This window comes from Rousettus aegyptiacus, unplaced genomic scaffold (genome assembly GCF_014176215.1).
Source record: "Rousettus aegyptiacus isolate mRouAeg1 unplaced genomic scaffold, mRouAeg1.p scaffold_m13_p_4, whole genome shotgun sequence".
NCBI lineage: Eukaryota > Metazoa > Chordata > Mammalia > Chiroptera > Pteropodidae > Rousettus > Rousettus aegyptiacus.
Window position 1 is genome coordinate 29662093 of NW_023416307.1, and position 22048 is coordinate 29684140.

Below are 22048 nucleotides of genomic sequence, written 5' to 3' on the forward strand. Positions count from 1 at the left end.
AACTGAATTCCAACCTTGTATTCTCTGAGGGGCACTCGTTCTTCTATATCTTATTTCAAAATACACATCAGGCATTAGATAATTTCTTATCGACACATTTCTTTTTATTCGGAGTGCACAGCAGACTTCTCTTATTCTACTTACTAAATACCAGCTGTCAAGGGCCTGTTTAAAAATGAAAGGACTTATCACCTTGTGTAAATGACAAGATTAATAATGCCTTGGGTTTCTGAGAACTTTATTCTACTCATAGACCATGTTAGGGCAGGCCAGACATTTGAATGAAATCATGTTCGTTCTTATGATGCAGAATACATACACACATATAAAATGTTACCTCAAAGTACACACTCAGGTCATTCTAATTATCATGTGTGGAAAGGCAGGTCTTGTTTAAGTCTAAAAAGTAAACTGGCATGAATTGTGCTTTAGTGGCATGATAATAACCAGTATGGTTTCATTGTAAAGAAGCATTAGAGGAAAACTTGTATCCAGAGAGCTATTACATAAGTACACAAAACTTAGGAACACATCTGAGATGAGAACTGGCATTGTTTGAGGTGGATAGGGGATCTATGGGTCATCTTCCCTTTGATTTAGGTGAAGGATATAGAAATGTGCAGGTATGAGGAAACTTATCAAAGCACGGGATAGGCAGGACCAGGGCGAGATCAAATCTAAAACAATGTGCTACATTCAATCCTCAAATTGGTAAAAGTAAGATATCTACGTCATGTCAAAGGAAAGGACATCAAAATATTCAGAATAAAAAAAAAAACTCAGTAAATCATCTAGACATTTGGCCTACTTGACATTAAACACATGGGTACTTCCAGATGTAAATGAAACCTCTAGATAATTAATAAACCATTTTCTTGCTTCCTCAGCATGTTTGGTCCTCTTAAAGACCTATTTTGGAAAGAGCTCTCATCATCCAACTCTTTGCTTTTGCTCCTGCCCTGTTCTATCTCTCAGTGCCAGTTCTTGCTCCTGAAAGCAAACAGGGACAATTTCACATTATTAAAATTGAAGCATTGTCTGCCTCAGTAAAAATGTTCAGCTAGACACTGTGCCACAGCAATATAGCTATGTAGCACTTCTCAGAAACTTTAAGGAATAAAGGAAAAAAATCATTAAGACTTCAAGGATGAAGAGCCTTAAGTGTTTTTAATACATCTATTATTTTATGACTTGGGTATGATTATGGTCTTAATTTACTAGTATCTTTGGTATAGCTCTCTTTTACAAAGATAAATTACTATAGTTAATACAATATCTTCAGGGGAAATAAGGATATCAGTCAGAAGCTACAGCTACTGTGGCTTAGTAGTTTTGCCAGTGTTTTCAGGATTTCTGTCTCTGAAAACATTACTGCAATAATTTTGAAAACATGAAATGAAAGAGATCTAAAAACAATAAGTTGAGTCTTTCTAGGCAGCATCGTCAAGAAAAAAAGCTGCCACAAAGCTAACCCTGGTCTGAAAAAAGAAAAATCTGAATAAAATAACTCACAGATTTCTATTAGAAAATTTAAACTCAGGAAAATCTCCTCAAATAAAATACTTGCAGATACGTATTAGAAAAATGTCCATCGAATGGTCTTTGTTTTTATGATACAAAAGATTAAATCCTTTATCAACTTTACTTGAAAATATATGCTGTTTCTAAGTACTTCTTCGGCCCCAAACAAATCAAATATGGGTTTTATCCAGTATACATGTTTTGAGTGTCAAACTGTATTATCATCTTAGCAAGCACATTTTTTCTCTTTTATAGAACTCCTCTGCATCATTAAAATATCTAGTACAAATTGATTAAACTTGATTTTAACATTAGAATTTTTAAAAAATCTGTATCTTTGCAAAATAAACTCTAATTTACATGCTCTTGTTTTGTTCTGGGTCCCCTTTTCCCATCTTTGTTAGATATCTTAATTATTACAATGGCTAGACTACGTTTGAAAGACTCACTGAAATTCTTCATGTTTATAGTCCAAGACTTATACCTGACATGTTACTAAAATTTATTTTATGAACTTGAGCTCTATCTGATAGTCAGAGCAAAGAGAAACAGTTTTTTCAATTTCTTGTAGAGTGTTTCATTTGCTTTTGTGTTGTGCAGGTGAGTTAATGTTGTTCATATTTACTAATTACTCCTGACTCAGGGTCTCCCTTTATATCTGTATAGGAAATATTATCTCTTACAATGAGAATGTCCATTATGTGATGAGTTGTGTTTATTCGCCATTTGGCAGCTCCTATTCCTCATGAAAAAGAGAAAGAAAAAAATAGACCTAGAGAATCTCTTTAGTCAGCTCTTTTATCATTGTACCTAGTCCAGCATTTACATTTCGAAGCTGTCTAAAATTGCTAGTCTTAATTGGCTTTTAGAAATATGCATACATGCTTATAGATGAATATGTTTATAATACATGCATACATTATTTAGGTATCAACTGATCTAAGTGTGATTGTATGCCTATATGCCTATCACACAAATCTGACTTTTACCTCTGACTTTCTACTCTCGTTGTTTATGGGTGAACTTACTTGACCATGTAATGTCAATTTCACAATTATGCTATTTGATATGCACTCTGTTACCATCTTAAATTTCTGCCAGCATAATACATGAGTTTAAAATAAGTACTTACAGAAATAATAAGTATGTGTCTAATGTTGGCCTTTTATGTTTTTCCTGATTAATTATTTCCCTGGTTCTTCATTAAAGTATAAAACCAGCATATTTTCTTTTGAAAGCAATGCATTTGACAATGTGCACCTCAAAAGTAACTATGTTAAAAATTATAAATACCTACTCTAATAAGCAGTCTAATTCAGAGACAGAAACAGCAAAATAGTTTCCCTTTTTAATATAATCAAGATTCCCAATGACAAGAGTATATTTATTATAAAATATTAGACACATAAATAATAAATGAAAAAATGAATTGGCCACCAGTCTAATCTTAAATGACCTTTTCACTGATCCCACAACCATTTTATCTGTCTAAGGAAATAGCTTTTATTATAAGTAAATATGAATAGTAAGTAATTATTATAATATAATTACATTATTTCATCTTATAGCTGCTTTTTTGAGGTCCTCTAGTTTCTTTTTTTAGGAAATATACCACAAAAAATTCACTTATTTACAACCCCATGTATTTCCCACATCTACAAATAGTGGATGATCAAAAACTGTTTGTCGTTGATGACAGTAACTCATATGACAAACTTGGGATATTTGTGCTCAATAATCAATAAGCAATTTAACAATATTTTCCTTTGTCAATAATGCCTCTTGTTTTCTTACAGCAAAAGGAAACAATTTATTGGTTTATGATTTTTGATATATGTTGAATATTTTTAAACGATTCCCGTTTAAACCTATTTTACAATTTACTACCTCTTATACAGTTTAGTCAGTAAAAATTATCTGATAGCTGGTAAAATGCCAAAGAATAATCTCATAATGATGACTGAAATAGAGTCTTAGACTATATGACGCTAGCATTACTTAACAGCTTTCAATTGAAAACATCTAATTTAAACTTTTCTTTTTCTTAGTGGTGATTTTCATACATTTGCCAAGCAACTATTTTAATATGGTCTATGAAATGTAATTTGATTTAGGTTATCACTGGGTTAAAAGAAATAAACAATGATAACATAATTAAATTCTAACTAAACGATGTTTATAAAACAAAAATTAACAGGCTGAACTCCTTATTGTTTAGGTATTGTCATGCTCAGTTACAAGATTCATAACCTAACTTTATTGAGTGCAAAATATGTTTTATGATATTTTCATGATCTTATTTCATAGTTATTATTAGTAAAGTTAAGCTTGCTGCATGGACCTCCATAAAGCAATTTCCAACAGTGATATTTTTTAATTTTCTACATATACCAAAACAAAGTATTTTGATTAATCTAAAGATGTTTCTCATTTATTATTAGGCAAATCAGTATAAAATACATAATCAGATAAGTCCGCACATGGATAATATATATACTTCTATCTACTATGTCTAATAAAAACCTATATTATATTTCAAGGATATCTCTTCCAGTTTCTGTGTAAATTCACAAAGTATTCTTGATTAGCTCAATACTTTCTATGAATGTCTCCCTGTTATGATGGTAAAGAGAAAAAAGTCAAGAACAGCTAGCAACAATTAGTAATCAATTTTCAACCATTCAATCATATTCAGAAAACTAGAGCTTTTAAGAAGTTTACTGGTACCAAGTGAATAAACTACTCAAAAAAGTAGCAGTGAACAAAAACAGTACTGAAAATGACTTTATTCTACATCTTACTTATATTTGTGTGTTACCTTTCACCATATCAACAAACAGGCCACAAGGGTCTACTGCAGCTCACTGTTATTTTTATTCTTCAGGCTTCACTGATACTTTAGTGCTCTCAAAGAAAGACAAGAAAATCTTTACAACATACCTGATCATTTATCTGGCATGCAACGAGGTTGTGCTGATCATAACAGCCAGCGAACCTGATGTACTTGAGCCAGCTTCCTACATCTGGTTCACTAGCATCTATGCAGAACTTCACATTGCAAAACTCATCTAAGATCTAAAAAGAAGAAGATGAGAACAATCAATTTCCATATCAGTTCATTCATTAGAATGATTAATTGCTTGAAAATATTTTATTCAAATGTATATCCCTTCTTTGAATCTTTAAAAAAGTCAGACAGCAAGCATATTAATAAAGGAAGAATAAGAATAAGCTATTTTAAAAGTGACAGCATACTGTTTTTTCTAAAGAAACAAAACAATTGTAAATTATTACAAAAATTGATTAATTGGTTTCAAAATATGCTTGCTTTCTTGTTATGCATGAATGAGTGTTATTGACTTAATTTTATCCAATGTGATTTAAATCACATTCAATAACATATATTAACATAATATTTCTAAACTAAATAGTCAATATTTTATGTTCAGAGAGTGTCCCCATGGAAATATATACTTCCACATTTTGCACTTTAAATTAATTCAATTAAAACACTTTAACTTAAATATTAAATTCATTTTCAGTTTGCATTTCACTACCATAAAATCACACCCTTAATTGAAGATAATAAGATTTGTCTCACAGATGCTTCTGACCAAACTAAAGAAAAGCAAATGAAAACAAATGATTGGTAAACATTCATGCAAAATATGGCAACCTAATGTTTTAGTTAACACATGCCAATGTATATTTCAATTTTACGTTTAGTAAACAAAATAACAAAACTGGCTTGTGAGCCAGCAAAAAAATATATAAGAATATTACAGCAAATTGCCATCATTACCTATGGTTGTGTATTGTTATTTTTCATTAGATTTTACATTCAGCCTGTCCTAAATATTAATCATTACTTAGGACGCCTATTAAACAAAAAATGGAACTGGGAAAAGTCCATTTTTTAAAGTTTTGCCTACTTAAAACTATTCTGATTCACTAGTAGCAATAATTTTTCAAACAGCAGTATCAAAAGCTGCAGAGTTGTTGACCTGATGGTGAATAATCAGAAAGGCTGGTAGTGTTAACGTCAATCAGTTAATGCAAACTTGAGGAAGTTTCCTATCAAAGACTAAACAATACAGTCTAGAACAAAAATTAATGAATTAAATAAGCCCCACAGAACTCTGCTGCATCTATACTTGTATAAAAGTTAAAATAAATTCTTGGGTATACAGACCAAATTGCATAGAATTCAGGTAATCACCCAGCTGCAGATTCAACTCATTAACTCACCACAAACTTCAAGAAGAAGCCCAGTGCTCTGAGGGCTCTAGTCAAGAGGCACTATGAATAAGCCTTTGGCCATGAGGCAATTAAGGGCAATAAGTAGTTCCACGATTTAAAAAGAAAAATCAGAACAGAAGATAGAGAATGATAATTGCTACACACACACACACACACACACACACACACACACACACAAATCAAGTCTTTTCTAAGGACACTTCTTCACATTAACAACAACAAAAAGTCTACATTAAACACCCTCTCTAAAGAGGACAGATTTTAAAATTTTTCTTATATGTAACATTACAAACTTTAAGTCATTTTCTTTAACTCTCATTGCTGAGTAATACTAATGGAATGGCAATTTAACATTGCCCCCTCCTCAGATGTCTAGAATGAGCATAAATAACAATAGCAATAGTAAAAAGTTGGGATTGTTATTTTGTTTGTTTTCGGGGTTTGTTTGGTTTTTGGTAGATCTTTCGTTGTTTGTTTCCTTGACTAGGGAAAAAAAACAGTTTTACTGACACACTAGAGAAATATTTAACGAAGGAAATAGGGTGAAGTCAATGAAATGCAACACCAGTTCCATTTCATATTTGCAGAAAGACGTGGAAAACTTGTTAATTTCAAAGTCAAGAATCATCTATCCCCTTTAGCCTTCCAGCATTCCCTTTCTGCGGGGGCAGGGAGTTACGTGTTGCATATGCTGCACATAAAACCTCTAGGTGTAATTTTATTCCGTGTTAACATTATTGCCATTGCCACTGTCAACAGTGAAATTAATTTAAAAACAGGTTCATTTCCAAAGAATGTCTTTTCATATATATGTTACATGATTATTCAAATATTTCACCAACATTTCTTACTCTCAATATTCTTGCCCCAACACAAAAGCTTAACTTTCTCCAGAAACGTTTCCCCACTGAGTGAATTATTCACTTTTGATTTGCTAGCAGAACTGCGTTTGTCTCCCCAATGTCTTAATCGTCTTGCAAATCTCGAATAAAATATAGTAACACATCTCCCGTCATTTCATCTAACACACTCCTGTGTTTTTAAAAGTTTTCAAGTTTCAAAGATAGCTTAAAAAAAAAAAAAAGAATTCCCTTTAGGTAGACTTTAGAGAGAAAGCTCCTTTCAAAAAACCAACAGCAAAGGGGGGGTGGGGGGAGATCGCCACAATCCAGCCAAAGAGTCCGAATGTGACTTTCTCGCGAAGCAGCACACGATGTTGGACAGCAAAGCTGTTACTTGGCAAGGTGGAACTCGGCCGAAAGCGGCTCCAAAGTCGCGTGGCGGGTGCCAGGAATTCAGATTTTGGCAGCCCCACCTTCTGCGTCCCTGATACCGATGGACAGACACACGGAGGGAGGGGAAGCAGGAGAAGAGCGCGAGGAAAAGAGGCCGACAGCCGGCAGAGAGACCCACCGAAGGCCGGACGACCCACCCCGGAGACGCGTCCAGACCGCACCGTTCCACAGGAGGAACAAGGAAATCGCCAGTCCCGGCAACGTAGATAAGCCGCCGGGCTCCGCGAGACTGAGAGGGCAAGTAGGAAAAGGAGGCTGGGGGGAGGGGCGGGTGGGGGGCACCGGGAGAAGGGGTGCCAAGGCAGGAAACTGTCCGAAGTTACAAACTATGCACATCGCCAAGACTTTCTTTTTTTTTTTTTTAAACGAGTTCTCTTACCTTAAGATTTCTATGGCCTCAACTCAGCAATAAAACGCAATCACAGAAGAGTTAAAACAAACAAAATAAAATAATCAGCATCCCCCAGTTTTCCTGCACGAAAATCCTTTCAAACGATCCCGAGCCACATTTCGAGATGTTTAAAAAAAAAAAAAAAAAAAAAGCCTCGCGTCTCGATTTCCGAATGGGTTTCTGATAACTTTGTCCGTCTCTAGGATCTGCTCGCCAGGACCACGCGTTTCAGATTTATTGTCCGCCAACAGTGTATTTTTAAGACCAGGAAAGCAGCCTCCTCTCGTCTGGGTGACCGGGGTTTGGTGTGTTTTGGTTTTTTCCCCTTCCTAAATGAGCTCGGAACTATTCCTTCTGGTTCACATCACCTCCCTCTTTTCTCACTTTCTCTTGCTCTTATCAGCCCGATGTGTAATGAAAGTTATCTGAAACCCACTAAAACTTCTTTCACTTCTCTCTCCCAGTTTCAAAGGGGGCAAAAACAGGCAGGAGGAGGAGAGTTTGAAAAGGTGGGGGGCCTGGAGAGGCGAGGGGAGCTCTAGCCCACTTTCAGATCCTCCGCAGCGCCTTCCCTGGTCTTAGATCCTCACGGGATCGTCCCCTTTCGCAACTCCAAGCTCAGCCGCCGGGTTTCTGTTTCATGAACTGTCTCTTTAAAGAGGATCTGCTCGGCCATCCAGAAAGAACCCGGGGCGAGGGAGAAAGGGAGCTATCTCCCGCCGCCCAGAGTGATCGGAAGCCAGACGGGCTCCTCTCTGTAAATTTTTAAAGTGACAGCAGCCTCCTCTGGCGGGAGAGGTCACAAAAAGGTCGCCAAGACCTAAGTCCTATAGGGACAGACTGATTATGGATGCACCATTCCCCTTAAACATGTAGATTTCTCTGGGTAAACAACCAATGGGGAGATCCCGCCAGCCAGGATTTCTTTCCCCAGGGAAATATCCTCTGTTTCAATGTCCTGAAAGCACAAGTGTAAGTGTGTGTGTGTATGTGTGTGCGTCTGTGCGCGCGCGCGCGCGTACGTGAGTGTGTGTGTGTGTGCGCGCGGGCGCGCGTGTGTGTGTTGGGGATGGGGGATGGGAGTAATGGGGTGGAGAAGTGCTTTCGGGGGTGTGAGGGTGTGTGCACCGAGGCTGGGGGTGGGGCGCTGGAGGACAAGGATGAGGTTTAAGGTAAAGGGACGCTGGCTCATGCTAAACATAATTAGTTTAGAAATTCTCAGAAAACAGCAACTTAAGAGTGAAAAGTTGACATGTACATTTCGTTTTCTAAGCATCAATTTTTATTATTGAAATCCATACTCCAATTTATTCCCTCCATTATTATAGTTAATCAGCAGATGAGCACGCTTTTTCCAAATCATATTTTTCTTAGGAGTAATTTAAAAATCTGAAACATTATTCACATATAACCTGCCCAAACAGTGTATTATGGATTTAGAGAGGTTGACGATTGTCTGGTGAATTTTTGTCATTTTCTTTAATATACTAATTAAAACACTGTGATCGCCCCAAAGTGAAATTAAGCAGTTTGACAACTCAAATTATCTTTAAACTTTTGACATTATAAATGCTGCTTTAGGTGATCGGTACTATAAGGTGATTAATAACTTTCTAACATACATGGTCTATTTTTATTGACACATTTCAGAAACTACATTGGAAGAAAGAATATAGGAAACGCGAGGCAAAATAAAAGGGTCTGTGGATTTACTTTAGCCAACCTTGGAAATTTTAATAAAATCCATCAGTTAAATGGAAATAAACGCTTTTTATCACAAATCTCCATTCATAAAAACAAATGGACAAAATCCAACTTCTTAGCTCAACAATGGAAAGTTAAGCAAAGTAAGCGAGTCAAGGGACACTTGAGGGGGAGGGTCGGAGGGAGAGAGAAAGGAGAGGAGAGCGCGCTTATGTTAAACTTTATCTGCAAATAGGGACAGGTCCCTTTTTTGTTTTCTCCAAGTACAAATAGACGTGTAAATCTAGCAGATCTATATTTCCCCAAAATGCTTATTTGAAAAACAAGAATAGTAACTAAAGGGAGGGATGTGGGGGAGAGAAAATGACAAGAGGTGGTGACTAATTCGTTTTGGTGGCCTGTTATCTGTGACATTGAACTGTTATTTCAGATAATGGCCATTGTTTGAGGGAAAATCGCACAGCAGTGGTAGGTAGGACAGGAAAAATCCTTTGTAAATAACCTGAAACCCGGTCAGATATTCCCATAGTGTTCGGTGCTTGAGAACCTTTAAGAGCTCCCGGTTTGCTGCCATTGATTTCCTGCCCTTCCTCAACTTGCCCATTGTCGGAACCCACCCCCCCCCCCGCCCTTTTTTTTAATTTAGCCATAAATTGGACCGGCTCGAGCTATGAGCTGTTCTATTTTCTTCCTGTCAGGATGAGGGATTTGTTTTATGATGCATTGTGTATTAAATACAAGTAATCTGGGGAACCGATTGCTTCAGACAGTGCGGCCTGATCAGGGGGTCTGAGAGCTCAGCGCCCCAATCCTCCTCCCAGCCCCGCGGCCCCCACCTCCTTGCCCTTTATAAAGCTGTTCTGAAAAGAAGGAAACATCGGTGGGTAAAACAAAGGGTCGTGTGGAATTGTGGCAGGTCCTCGCTAAATTAAGATTTCGTGGAAAGGGCCTCTGAGTTTTTTCCTTTAAATTGGGTTGGGGTGGGGGGGCGGGGCGACTTTTGAGGTCCGGGAACTTGCAGGTGCGGCAGGAGGCCGGTAGATGGCGATGCACCCCGAATTAAGGCGCAGCGCTAGCGGTTCCAGCCACCCAGGTGAACCCGCAGCCGCTTGCCCGGCGCGGTCAGCCGGGTTTTGCCCTCCGACTTGCCCGTGGTCCCGAGCATTCCCGAGCCTCAAGCAGGGACGAGAGCATCCTGCAGTCCAGACCCGCAGACACTGACTGGCCTGAGCTAATACTATTTGTACGTATCAAATTCTCTTCCTCAAATAGAGCCGAAAGATTTAACACTTTCTTTCTGAGACCTTGGGAGATTTATCTAGAGAAATGAGGCAGTTAGCTTCATTCATATTATTTTGTTAATATCATCATCCGCAGTCTTGTTCTCTACTGAATAATTTGTGAGAAAGACTAAAGGAAATCATCAGAAGGACCCAGCAAACACAATCAATCTCTCTCTCTCTCTCTCTCTCTCTCTCTCTCCCCGCCCCCCTTCCTCCCCCCACCTCGCCCCCACCCTCTCTCCCACCCCAAACCCCTCTCCCCTTTGATTATATAGTAATAACTTCATGTAAAGGCAGAATCAACACACTTTTTCTTAACGACACAAACTGAAGTTTAAAATAAAAGGTCCTGAAATCCCAGAGTAGCTAGATGGGCCTTGTTTCTTGTAAAAGCACCTCTTGATATTTAAATACTCACTCTTTAGGAGAAGACCCTAACCAACCCACCCTGATTAGAAGAAAGCAAACAAGAGGAGACAGGGCTGGAGGAAAGGTTTTTGCAAGGGGCTTGTTTTTCTCCCTGGTTAACTTGCTTTCCATCAGGAGATTTCTAAAATAATAAAGACAAGGAGCCAAATACCACCACCAATTCCCTTTATTCCTTGGGATTTCTGGTGAAATCTGTTTACAGTAGTTCCCAGTTACAAATTAATCTGCAAAAGCCGCTGTCTGCTCAGCAGTAATCAGTAACATGCGCGTTCTGCAGTGTTTAGCACTGCTCTTGAAATGGGCTATTAAAAATAATGGTTTTACTATAATCTCAAACCAGCTTTAATTTGCAAACATGTATCAGGACAGATGATCTAAATATTAAGGGGATGGAATGGGACCACATACTACTAAAAATGTATAACTTTGGGGAAGGCAGAAAATAGAGTGATTCATCAGCAATGATTAAAAAGAGAATCATATTTTAAAAACATTTTTCCAGAAGGAATGATTATTTTTTTCTGCCCTGTTCTGTTAATTGTTGTTTACCAGGGGGAAAAAAAAAGAATTGGAAAATATGAGGTTTGAGTATAAGTTGATAGATTTTCTGGGAGCTGTAAAGAACCCCCTTTGGCAGATGGCAAGACTAGGGTGGGAGAGGTTAATGTGTTTTCTTCCTGGTTTGAAAAGGGCATAAACCCTCCTCAGGCCCCTTCCTTCCTCCCCCATCTGGGTTGATTGCAGAATCTTTAAAAGGCTCAAAGATTTCCAATAAGGCCACTGGCTCTGCCATCATTGTGTAACTGTTTATTTAAAATAAGTCAATATATTAGTTAAAGCAGTAAGAAGTTAGTGTTCCAGTATTCAAGTGATTCCCACAAGACTGTAAGCTGATGCCTCTTTTAAGCCTTAAACTTCATGGTTGTCCCAGAAGTAAAAGTTCTGCTAATGGAGACCCTATGGGCATGGTACATTCCAGCACATCATTAAAGGAAAGAAAAGCAGTCCAGCCAAAGCCAGATGAAATGACTGCACTGTCCACTTTTAATAGGCTTCCTGTGGACAAACAGCCCTGTAACACTCTGCAGAGGACAATATTTAAAAACAAGACAACTTGCTGGCAGTTTTCAATACCATAAAGTTAATAAAGTATGTTCCCATTCACCCTGACATTATGTTTTTAGTTTATAGAGGAAAGCACTTTATAACCTCAACCTAAGTAGAGTTCCCTTAATTCTGCAGCTTTGGGTTTCTTGAGGTGGCTAAACATTCACTGACTGAACTCCAAGCCTGACATTTTTGTTTTAACAGTTTTTCATACAAGTGTATTTTTACATTTCTCAAGTGCAGTTTCATTCATGGAGATTCTGTTAAATCCTGTTTCATACAGTTCATGTCAAGAAACATAAAATAATGTGAGAAATTGACATTTGGCTGAACAATAAATGCCTGCTAATTAAATTAGCTTCATGTACAGATATCGATGTATGTTTAAAAAGAAAATCAATGCTTCCTTTTCCACATCAGAAAAGGATTTTGTAAAATCTTGCCTGACCTGTGATAAGAAAAAAATATGTCTTGAGGACTCAAGAGAATTCCCACTGATTCACATATAAATATTTCTTCTAATACAGAAACTCCAATTTGTTTCTCCACGTTCTTTCCCTCCAATTCTTGACTAAGTCTTCTCCCGTCTTTTTACTTAAAGAATAAGCCTTATATTGAAGCATAATGTTTAGGCAACAGACACTAGACCAGAAAATCATGAAATCAAAAGTAATATTATATTTAATTTTAATTTATATGTTTTAATCAGGGGAGTTTTCACAAGCTTGATTCCTAAATTTGAAGGTAGATTCTGTGATGCTAGGTAGGCAGACCCGGCAAAATGGTCCAGCACCATAAGAGTTTACAAACAAAAAAGGCTCTGAATGTCTATAGTCATCAAGCCACATCACCACTGCTCAGGAGAGATATTTGCGGTCTTTCTTGATGGACTTCACTTTTTTTTTTTTTTAATCTAGGGTGGGAGATGGGGGAACTGTTTTAAAAAAAAAAAGAAAAGAAAAGAGGAAATTAAAGGTAAAAAAAAATGTAAATAAAAAATTTCCCTTGGTCTGGAAATGGGCCCGACTGAAAGCATGTTAATCTCCACCTCAGTAATTTGGTTCTCCAGGAGAAGACAGAAGCCCTGCTGCTGTGCCCTGCACTTCATAAATCACATCTTTATGTGGACAAGGTCAGGGCACCTAACAGCTCAGACATGGGCCTTTGCAGTGGCTCGAGGATCCAGGCATGTTTACTCTCCTGCTCGGCTCTCGGAGGAGTAGTCCAGCACGCTTCTAATTACTTTTGATTATTTTCATTTGCTGGGGTCAGTCTGGCTTGCCAGGACTGCTGGAGGGTTGATTTCCTACAAATCTTGATGTCTTTGTAGGACGGCACTGTGTGCGTTCAGAATCAGCACCCTGTTATTACAGCACGGGATCCCTCATCCTAGATACTGTGATAGAAAAGTTTCCCCAGTGAACCATTACCTACTTCCCTTTTTATTAATTAACTACACAAGCATAATCACCTATCTGATCTTTTTTTTAAAAAATGCAGATGACTTCCTTAACAGTTGAGTATTTTATAGTATATTTGGCCGGAATGAAACTGAATTTTTTTTTTTTTTTTTTGCTTCAACTTTAAATATATTTAGTAATGACTAGCAGCTCTTTGGAAACTGAGATGAAATACTTTGCTGAGACAACAGCTCTAGTGAATAAATTATTATACTCAAAGATTTATTTCCTAAATTCCAATTAAGGCTGCCATATTTAAAATTTTTTTGTTCGGCTATTTTGATGTATTTCAGTCCTAAGCTATTATGCTGAGTGGTTATTTTGCAGGTGAAGCACAACAACGAGAAATGTATACCAAGCTTAAATAAAAACACTGTGATAAAATAAAAGCTTTAATAAAATACAGGAAAAATTTTGGTAGAGAAAAAGAGGGAAAATATCATTATTTTTCTCTTCTTTGTCCCCCAAAAGTAGATATTAAGAGCTCAGATGTGTAGCATCAAAAGATAAATTCAAGGAAAAAAATGAGCAAATAAATATCCATAAAAACTGAGAAAAAAATATTCACCAAAAAAACACATAACACATCAATATAATTGTTCAGATAATAAGCGTTTTTAGATCAGTGAGCAAAAATCATTATTTTTATTTTGTAGAAGATAACTTGGATCATGATTATAATTGGTCAAAAAGCCAAATTCCTCATTTTTCCTAAGTTTAGATCAAAGAATTAAGGCACTAAATGCTTTTGGAATTACCTTTGACTCTGTAAGAAATTAATTTTTTATTATTTCATTAATTTTCATTAATTTTATCTTTTAAGATAGCATTTAAGCACTTTGTGCAATAGCTCTAGGGCTGGCCTCTTCTCTGAGACCTTAGGAACGGCTTTTAAAAGTGCTTTTAGACTCATAGTCTTGTGGGGAAAGTTAGTTGAAAGACCTTTCTCTTCTCCTGTCCCCACTACTAGCTGTGTGCCTTTGGGTAAGTCGCTTAACCTTTGAGTCATTTTCCATGAAACTTTCATAATATCAGCCTAATAGGAATGTTAAGAAAATAAATTGGGTAATATGAGTGTGAACTGCTCTGAGTTCATGGGAACAGGTCAAAATACTATAAGCTTCACAGTATTTGTGTTTGTGTAATGAGTTAGAACAGAGTTACATATACACAATAAGGAAGATAGTCTGGTCTACACTTTGGGGAATGGTAAAGTAAAAGTATTTTTCTCTCCTCTTTCTTCCATTCCAATGCCAGTTGCCCTAATCCTTACCCTGACCTATAGAAGACAAGAATTTTAAGAAAAATGTTTTTTTTCTCTCAAGCTGTGCTACCCCTGAAGATGTCTGTCTCTGTCTGGCTTGCAGCTGAGTTTGTTCAGTCCCACCCACTGTGTTTTCTGCCAATCAGTAAAAGGGAGAGTGCTGAGGCAGAAGTAAAATACCAGTGAGATCCAAGATCCCTGAAAACTGGGGTAGGAACCCCCACCCCCACCCCGACTCACACACACAGGGGAAGAAGGTGAATTAGTTTTAGGTCGATATTTGTTACCAAGGCCAGGGAATTTATCCTCTATAAAACCCTCTGGCGGACTTTAAATGCCAGGATGGCAAGAATTGGGTCTATCTATTTTGTCCCTTTTGCCCAGAGCCTGACATAATGTCAGGAATATAGTAGGTGTTCAGTTAATGTTGGTTGAAAAAAATGTATCAGGTCCTCCCTTGATTTTAATTCCCACCTAGTTCGGATGCCTAGCTTATAGACGTATTACCTCTCATTTGAGTTATTACAATGACCTCCTAACTGATCGTCTGACCACCGTTTATCCTCCCACCAGTTTCTGCTCTACATCTAATCTTTCCCAGCATCAGATGTTTACCACTCCTCTGTTTAAAATTTTTCAGTGGTTCCCTGTGGTATAATAATTCAGTACAATCTCACTCCATATTTTTAAAATAAATGAGGCAATGTATTTAAATCACTTAGAATCATGCATGCCACATAGTTATTATTATCATTATTACTATTATAATTGTAATTATAATCATTATTGTTTCTCAGTCTATAATTCATTTTGCCTCAGTTATCTTAGATGAAATCTTAGTTGTCCTTCAAAGCCCCCCCCCCTTTTTATGTCCATTCATTCCTACTAACCAAGTTTGACCTTTTCATGTTTCACCTCAAATCATCTGTGCTTCTCTCTTGCTTTTATAGCCAGTTCTACCTGAGCTTACAGTTATTTCTATAATGTTCTTATCCTCCTTAATGGCCATTGTAAGATTCTTAAGGATGAAATCAAGTTTTATTTACACTGACATCTTCAGCAACATCTTTTTATGATAGACTGAATTACCTTTGAACTTACTTTGCAAGAGTGAATTACTTATGGCTAAATTTCTGAGGAATTACTATATTTAATATCCAAGGAAACTGCTCTTTTACCCTGTCCCTCCTGGGGAATCAATCGGTGCACTGCTAATTCTCTTTTAAGGAATCGAGAGAGAGAAATTCTTGTCACTGCTGCATCCCAGGAATAGCACCTTATTGCTCTTCCTCCTCATGCCACCTACAAAATCGCTGTTTCTGTACCAACTGTCAGCCTTCATCTGGTGCAGACCCTGGACAATGTCCTGGCCTCCTCCCTTTCCTTTATCCCCAGTAAATACTAACTCCCCTGGTCAATTTACTCTTTTCTTACTACAGGGCTTTCCCCTTCCCACTGGCACTGCCCTAAGAAAGCCCTTGTCATTTTAAGCCTGAATGTTATGATATCTTTCCAACAAAAATTAGTCTTCCTAATATAATAAAGTTACAACAACGTTATTGCTGAACTAAAAACAAACCAAAAAAGGTAAAAAACAAAGAAAAACCACATTAATTTGCTAGAAAATAAAGCCCCTAATCCAAAATGCAATCGCCTCTATAATTTGATATAAAATTTATCATTCCAGGATCATTTACTGATTCTTCCCTCCACACAAATCTTTAGCTCTGGTTAACACCTGGGGATAGAGAGTAGAAGCTCTTGGCCCTTTAACTGTGTGTTCATGCAGGCCCTTCACTTTTCTTATCTGATATTCACAGCATTCAGGAAATGAAACAATAGATCAAGGAGGTGAAGTAATAGTTCTATTTATCAAGCTGATACATGGTTCTCCAGGGTCCCTTCCTTGAAATTCTTACAGTATTCATTATTAAAATCATTTGCTAGTCAGTCATGATATTTAGGGTCATTTGGGATATTTCTGTTATCCACCAATCTGCCTATAAGCTGTTTGATGGCAAGAAATGCCCTTCGCACCGGTATTTTCTACTCAGTGAATTGTTAACAGTTATCCCCTGATAATGTGTTCTGTGGTCAGAAAAGTAAAGATAGCTCCCTCTTGGAGCTTCACAGTGAACATCAACTTCATAAGTGCTCTAAGAATCTCAAAGTCTAAAAAGTCCTTCTGTCAAGAAGCTTTTTTGGCTTGTTCAATGTGGCATGAACGCAGATATTTAAACATGTATCAAAGTCCCTTTCTCCTGCTGGAATGCCAAAGGGAACAATTTTGGAAGTAAAGCTTTGTATTACTTTGCATCTGTTTCAGCAAAGCCTATAAGCATTCCCCCATATATTTTTCTATCAATTGACTGTTTTCAACTCTTGATCGAAAAATGTTAACTACAAATTAGTAATAGACAAATAGAGACAAAAGCGAGCCTCAACTTTACATTCAACTTGAAAGCATTTGGAAGGTCTATCAAGCTCATAAACAAAGTAGGTTATTAGAAAACTTAGCCAGTTGATTCTATGCCTGTGAAGTGTTGTAACTGTAACCGAGTATATGGTATGAGAACCTTCCAAAGGACTGTGTACAATCTCATTTCAAAATCAATCCACCCCTTCCTATCCTCTTCCATTACAAGCCTTTCTAATACATGGATTTTTCCCATGGGCATATTTTCAAGCATCATTTTATACTATTTGGGCTTCACATAAGATTTGGCATTATCTAGATATCTATTTCTCCAGGAGAAAGAAAAGCAGCAAGGAGATCTCAATCTAAGGATGCCTGAATTAAATGTTTAAAATTTGCCTTTTCTCCAGTTTTTGATATTGGATTCATGTGTTGTGCCTGCCAATGGCTGTTTAACCGTTAAACTAAGTGGACATTAAATCAGATGGCATACAAAATTACAGGAATTTGATCTTTAGATAAACCACAAACCCTGATGAACTAACATTGTTCCAGATGAATTAACTCATCATCCTGAAGAACAGAACATTTCACAGGAGTGACCACACAATCTTCTTGTAAAGAGCGCTAATGGCTGTGATTAATATGTGATCTACTGAAAGCGCTTGCTTCTCACTAAATAGGCATACACGAAATGAAAGTGGGGAGGGATGGGGAGGCAGCTCTGGCCCCAGAATTACTGCTTCACTTCAAAGCTCTGATGGCCCGTGCTGGTTATGACGTCTCTGCTAAGGAATTATCAGGCGATGAGCAATATGTTAAGTTCTCATCAATGTTTTAGTAAAATATTTATCTTCTCTTTATGTTAGGAAAATCCTAAAATTCCATTTTATTATGTCAGTGACCATAGATGGATACTTTAAAAATTAAAAAATAAAACCTCTATAGAGGCAGAAAAGTATAGTAGGCTTACAATCCCTTGGAAGGATGTCACATCTTTTAATATGTATGAAACAGTAAAATGTCAAATAATGGTTCAAGTACCAGTGAAATCTCAATATCATTGTGAAAACATGGGCATTGACTTCAGTTGTGGCTTTAAAAATATCTTTTTATAAATTGTGTTGAGTCCATTCTTCAACTTAAATAAAATCCTAAAATAGCCTGTCTATAAAGTCCAGAATTAAGTACTGGTCAATTTCTAAAAAAAAAAAAATTAAAAATTGCAGATTCTTAAAGGCATTTGTGTTTTGATATGTAGTTCTTGGCTGGAAAACAAATTCAAGCTTGCTAATGCAGTGCCCTACAATCAGAAGGGAGAATGCCAGGAGGGACTTGAATGGCAATACTTAAAGAGAAAAGAAAAATATACACCCTGATTCACATACGATTTCTCTCCCCATATGATCTGGACTACCAATTCACAAATGAGTCATGGAACCCAGTCATGAGATGAAGAAAGGTGAAATTATAAACCTAGGAACGTAAGATTAAAATGACTTCAGATTTTAAACTCATACTTTTGTGTAATATTAGATTGTCTTTCACAATATTATATTCCTCCTCCTCATTTCCACTCTTATGAGAGCTAGCAAAGTTCATATAGCCTCAAAAAAAATTTTTTTTGGTATCCAATCTAAATGATTCACTAAATACTTTAGTTATTTAACTTATTTGTATTAATTTTGTGGGAGGTTTCTGTTGTCTCTGCAAAAATTACCATAATAAATGTTTATCATTTCCTGTACAAATATCTTTGGTAACCAATGCTGGAATATTTCAAGAAAGCCATTAAAAGTCTTTATAAAATATAATTTGCTGAATTTCAATCTTGGAAAGCATAGTGGAGTTGAACAAGCTAATGTTCAACTGCTGTGAAGAGAAAGGAGGAAGAGGGAAGGGAAAGGGGAGGGGGAGATGGAGAATGATTCTTTACCAAGAAAAAAGTATGAGATGGAGACATGAATCGTTTGTTCCTTCCATAGGAATCGGTGTTCAAATGCCTTTTGTTTCACAAGTACAGTATCTTGTTGTATTAAGTATGACTCTCGGGTTTAGAGTTATGTATTTTTTATGCTGTGCAGCCCCTGAGTGCAAATACACTGCTTCCTCTGATACTCAACCAAAGCCAAGGAGATTCTTTTCAACACTAGATGGTTTAAGGGTTGAACAGGAAAATTTTGATTATACTTGATTTTCAATTATTTGCATACTATAGAATGCAAGTCCATAGTAAAATGTAAATTCATGGAACTTGGTTTAGGTTTTGAAAAATATTCCATAGCAGTGACAAGATAATAGGTAAGACAAATGAATTAGTGAATCCTCTCCCTACAGTATTTGTGGAAAGCAAACCGACATTTCTTTTCTAATTCTTCCCTGCCCCCAATAATTTTATTTAATGTGGTCCAGGTGATCCAAGGGGCTAATGACACTCGTGACCCAGCTGTCAAATCACCCACACCTACAGTGTGGTGGCAACAGTCTGTTTTCACAAATGACCTGCCTCTTGTGGCCTTTAGCAGGGATGCTGATGGGCCAAATGTGGTAACTTGACATAATGAAGTAAGAAGACCTTCTTCCCAGGGCTCAGCAGACCACAGGTTTCTTCTTGACAAATATGAAATCAAATATGAAATCACTTGGGCTCATGAGCATTCAGTCTCATCCCCAGTTTCTTGCTAACCCGTAGACTTCTAATGTTAGAGCTCTCGATCGATGGAGTCTGCTTCTAGTTATGTGATACCGAGTTGCTTAAACTTCTTGAACCGCTCTTTGAACGTCTTTAAAATTATGATAATGACACCTATATCACAGGAGTTCATTAAGAACAAAAAATAGGGACGATGTATATAAAGCATTTAGTACATAGTAGAGACTTATAAAGAACAAGAAGAGCAGAGTGATTAAAAGCACAGACCCTGGAGGAAGACAGCCTAGATTTAAATAACAGCTTCACTATGTGCTAGGTGAGTGACATGTACCATGTTACTTATCACTTCAGTTTCCTCATCTGTAAATGAGGATAATGATAGTATCTCATAGGGTTATTGAAAGGATTAAATAAAATTATCCATGCATAGCACTCAGCTCAATGCCCAGCACATAATAAGCACCTAATAAATCTTAGCTATTATTAAATGGAGTTCTAACTCTATAAAATAGTTGTTACCTTTGATATAAATGTCCTCTATGTTTTGTTTTGTTTTGTTTTTCATAGATATCCTGATATCAGAAGAAAAACATGTTTTTTTCTAATTCATTTGCTAGTCACTCAAGCAGCAGTTTATTTCTGAGAAACAGAAATGGAAATGTAAAGAGCCAGAGAAGAATAACCAAAATAAGTGATACAAATGCAAATTCATTATGGCATTTAATAACTAAGTTAGGAACCCCAATCATAGTCAGGAGAAATATTTCCTGACAAGGGAATTTTTTGAAAATAGGTAAAAGAAAGCTCATGAAGAGAAACAGAAATCTTCATAATTCTACTGGAAGTGATACTTTTTGAAAAAAAAATTAACCTTGAAGTACATTTTAGTCAATATGTGGAGCAGACTATTAAAATATATAATTCTTCAGAATGTGGGGGGGGGGGAATGAAAGACGAAACAGGCAAGGAAATGGGAAGAAGACAAACAGTAAGATGTTTGTCTATAGGAACTCAGTAGAGGTTGTTACATTTTGGGTGTGTAAATTTATTCTGTTGGCTGGGGTCAGAAATGTGAGTGGACATCCATTGGAAGTGGATCCTCTCGTGCTGATCAAATGTTTAGGTGAGATTGTAGCCACCACCTTAAATACCACCTGATGAAAAGCTGGGCCATAACTTCCCAGTCTAGCTAAGTGGCTCTCGGAATTTCTAAATCATAGAAACTTTGCAGCCACTAAGTATTGGGGCAATTTTTTTATGCAGCAATAGATACTCAATCATCAGCCAAGGCTCTTTGGTGCAGTTGAGGATTCAGTCTCCTGGCCTCCACTGATTACCAAAGAATTCAGGCTCCTGAAAGAATACTCTTCCCCTACACTTTAACCTCATTCCCTCGTCCCATCCCACCCCACCCCTGCATTTAGCCTCAGCCTCTGCATACCCTGCTGTAGCTTCAAGGGGCAGTTTCACACTCTCATCTAATAAATACTTGACTCTGGTTCTGCTCATGAACCTGCTCATTGCTCAATAGACTCACTAGAGCATCCCAGGAGCCATAAAGTTGAGGAGCATTGGTGAATAAGACTTGATAAGGACAAATTATGGAAATATTTCCAAAGCCTGTTGGAACTGAGGCTATATTGGACTGAAAACAGAAAAAGGCAGTGATTATAAGTTTCACAGTAGTGACACTATGACATCAAGATTTCAGAAAGATCTGTTTCCTATTTTCAGAACCATCACATAGTAGATCATGAGCTTTCAAATGATTTAGGGACATGTACCAAATTAGGGTTATATTGCTTTGTAAATTCAGACTAATTTTTTGTTATTGTTTATAAAATGACTAAGCTGTTGATCTCGAACATAGACGTGCCCTATTAGATTGATTATCAGAAGTTACCCCCCAAATTTAGCCCAATCTAGAACGAAGGCAATACACTGTATTAGTGCCAAAAGCATCAGTGAAAAATAGTATCAGTAATCTCTGTTTTTCCACCCTCCTGTTCCCACTGCCATGGACTAGGACCTTGCTGCTTGCCCACAGAAGCAGGTCATCTCCTGAGAGCTGCAGCCATTTCTGATAAAGTAGTGATTGGCCGCCATTTCCATGAGCTCCCAGAGAGATTACCAGTTCGCATAAGTACCAACCAAACTTTATCAGAAGTGACAGAGAGCATAGTAGGGATAACATATTATCCTTTTCAAAGGGCTTTCACTTAACTTTTTAAATTAAGTTACTAATGATATAAAATCGTGAGAGGG

General features: G+C 37.1%; 1 protein-coding gene across 12 annotated transcripts in view; it reads right to left on the bottom strand.

Annotated features, from left to right (window-relative positions):
• Positions 1 to 22048, bottom strand: part of MECOM (MDS1 and EVI1 complex locus) — a 523206-nt gene that overhangs the window by 53671 nt on the left and 447487 nt on the right. For 7 of the 12 annotated variants that reach the window (XM_016148128.2, XM_016148126.2, XM_016148130.2 and 4 more), the window contains exon 3: positions 4462 to 4596. In XM_016148128.2, coding sequence (XP_016003614.2) covers positions 4462 to 4596 — 135 coding nt within the window. Of the gene's footprint in view, positions 1 to 4461; positions 4597 to 5769; positions 7150 to 7194; positions 7299 to 7455; positions 8453 to 22048 lie in introns of those variants that run through there. The other 5 variants (XM_016148133.2, XM_016148136.2, XM_016148137.2 and 2 more) reach the window with 5 other exon arrangements.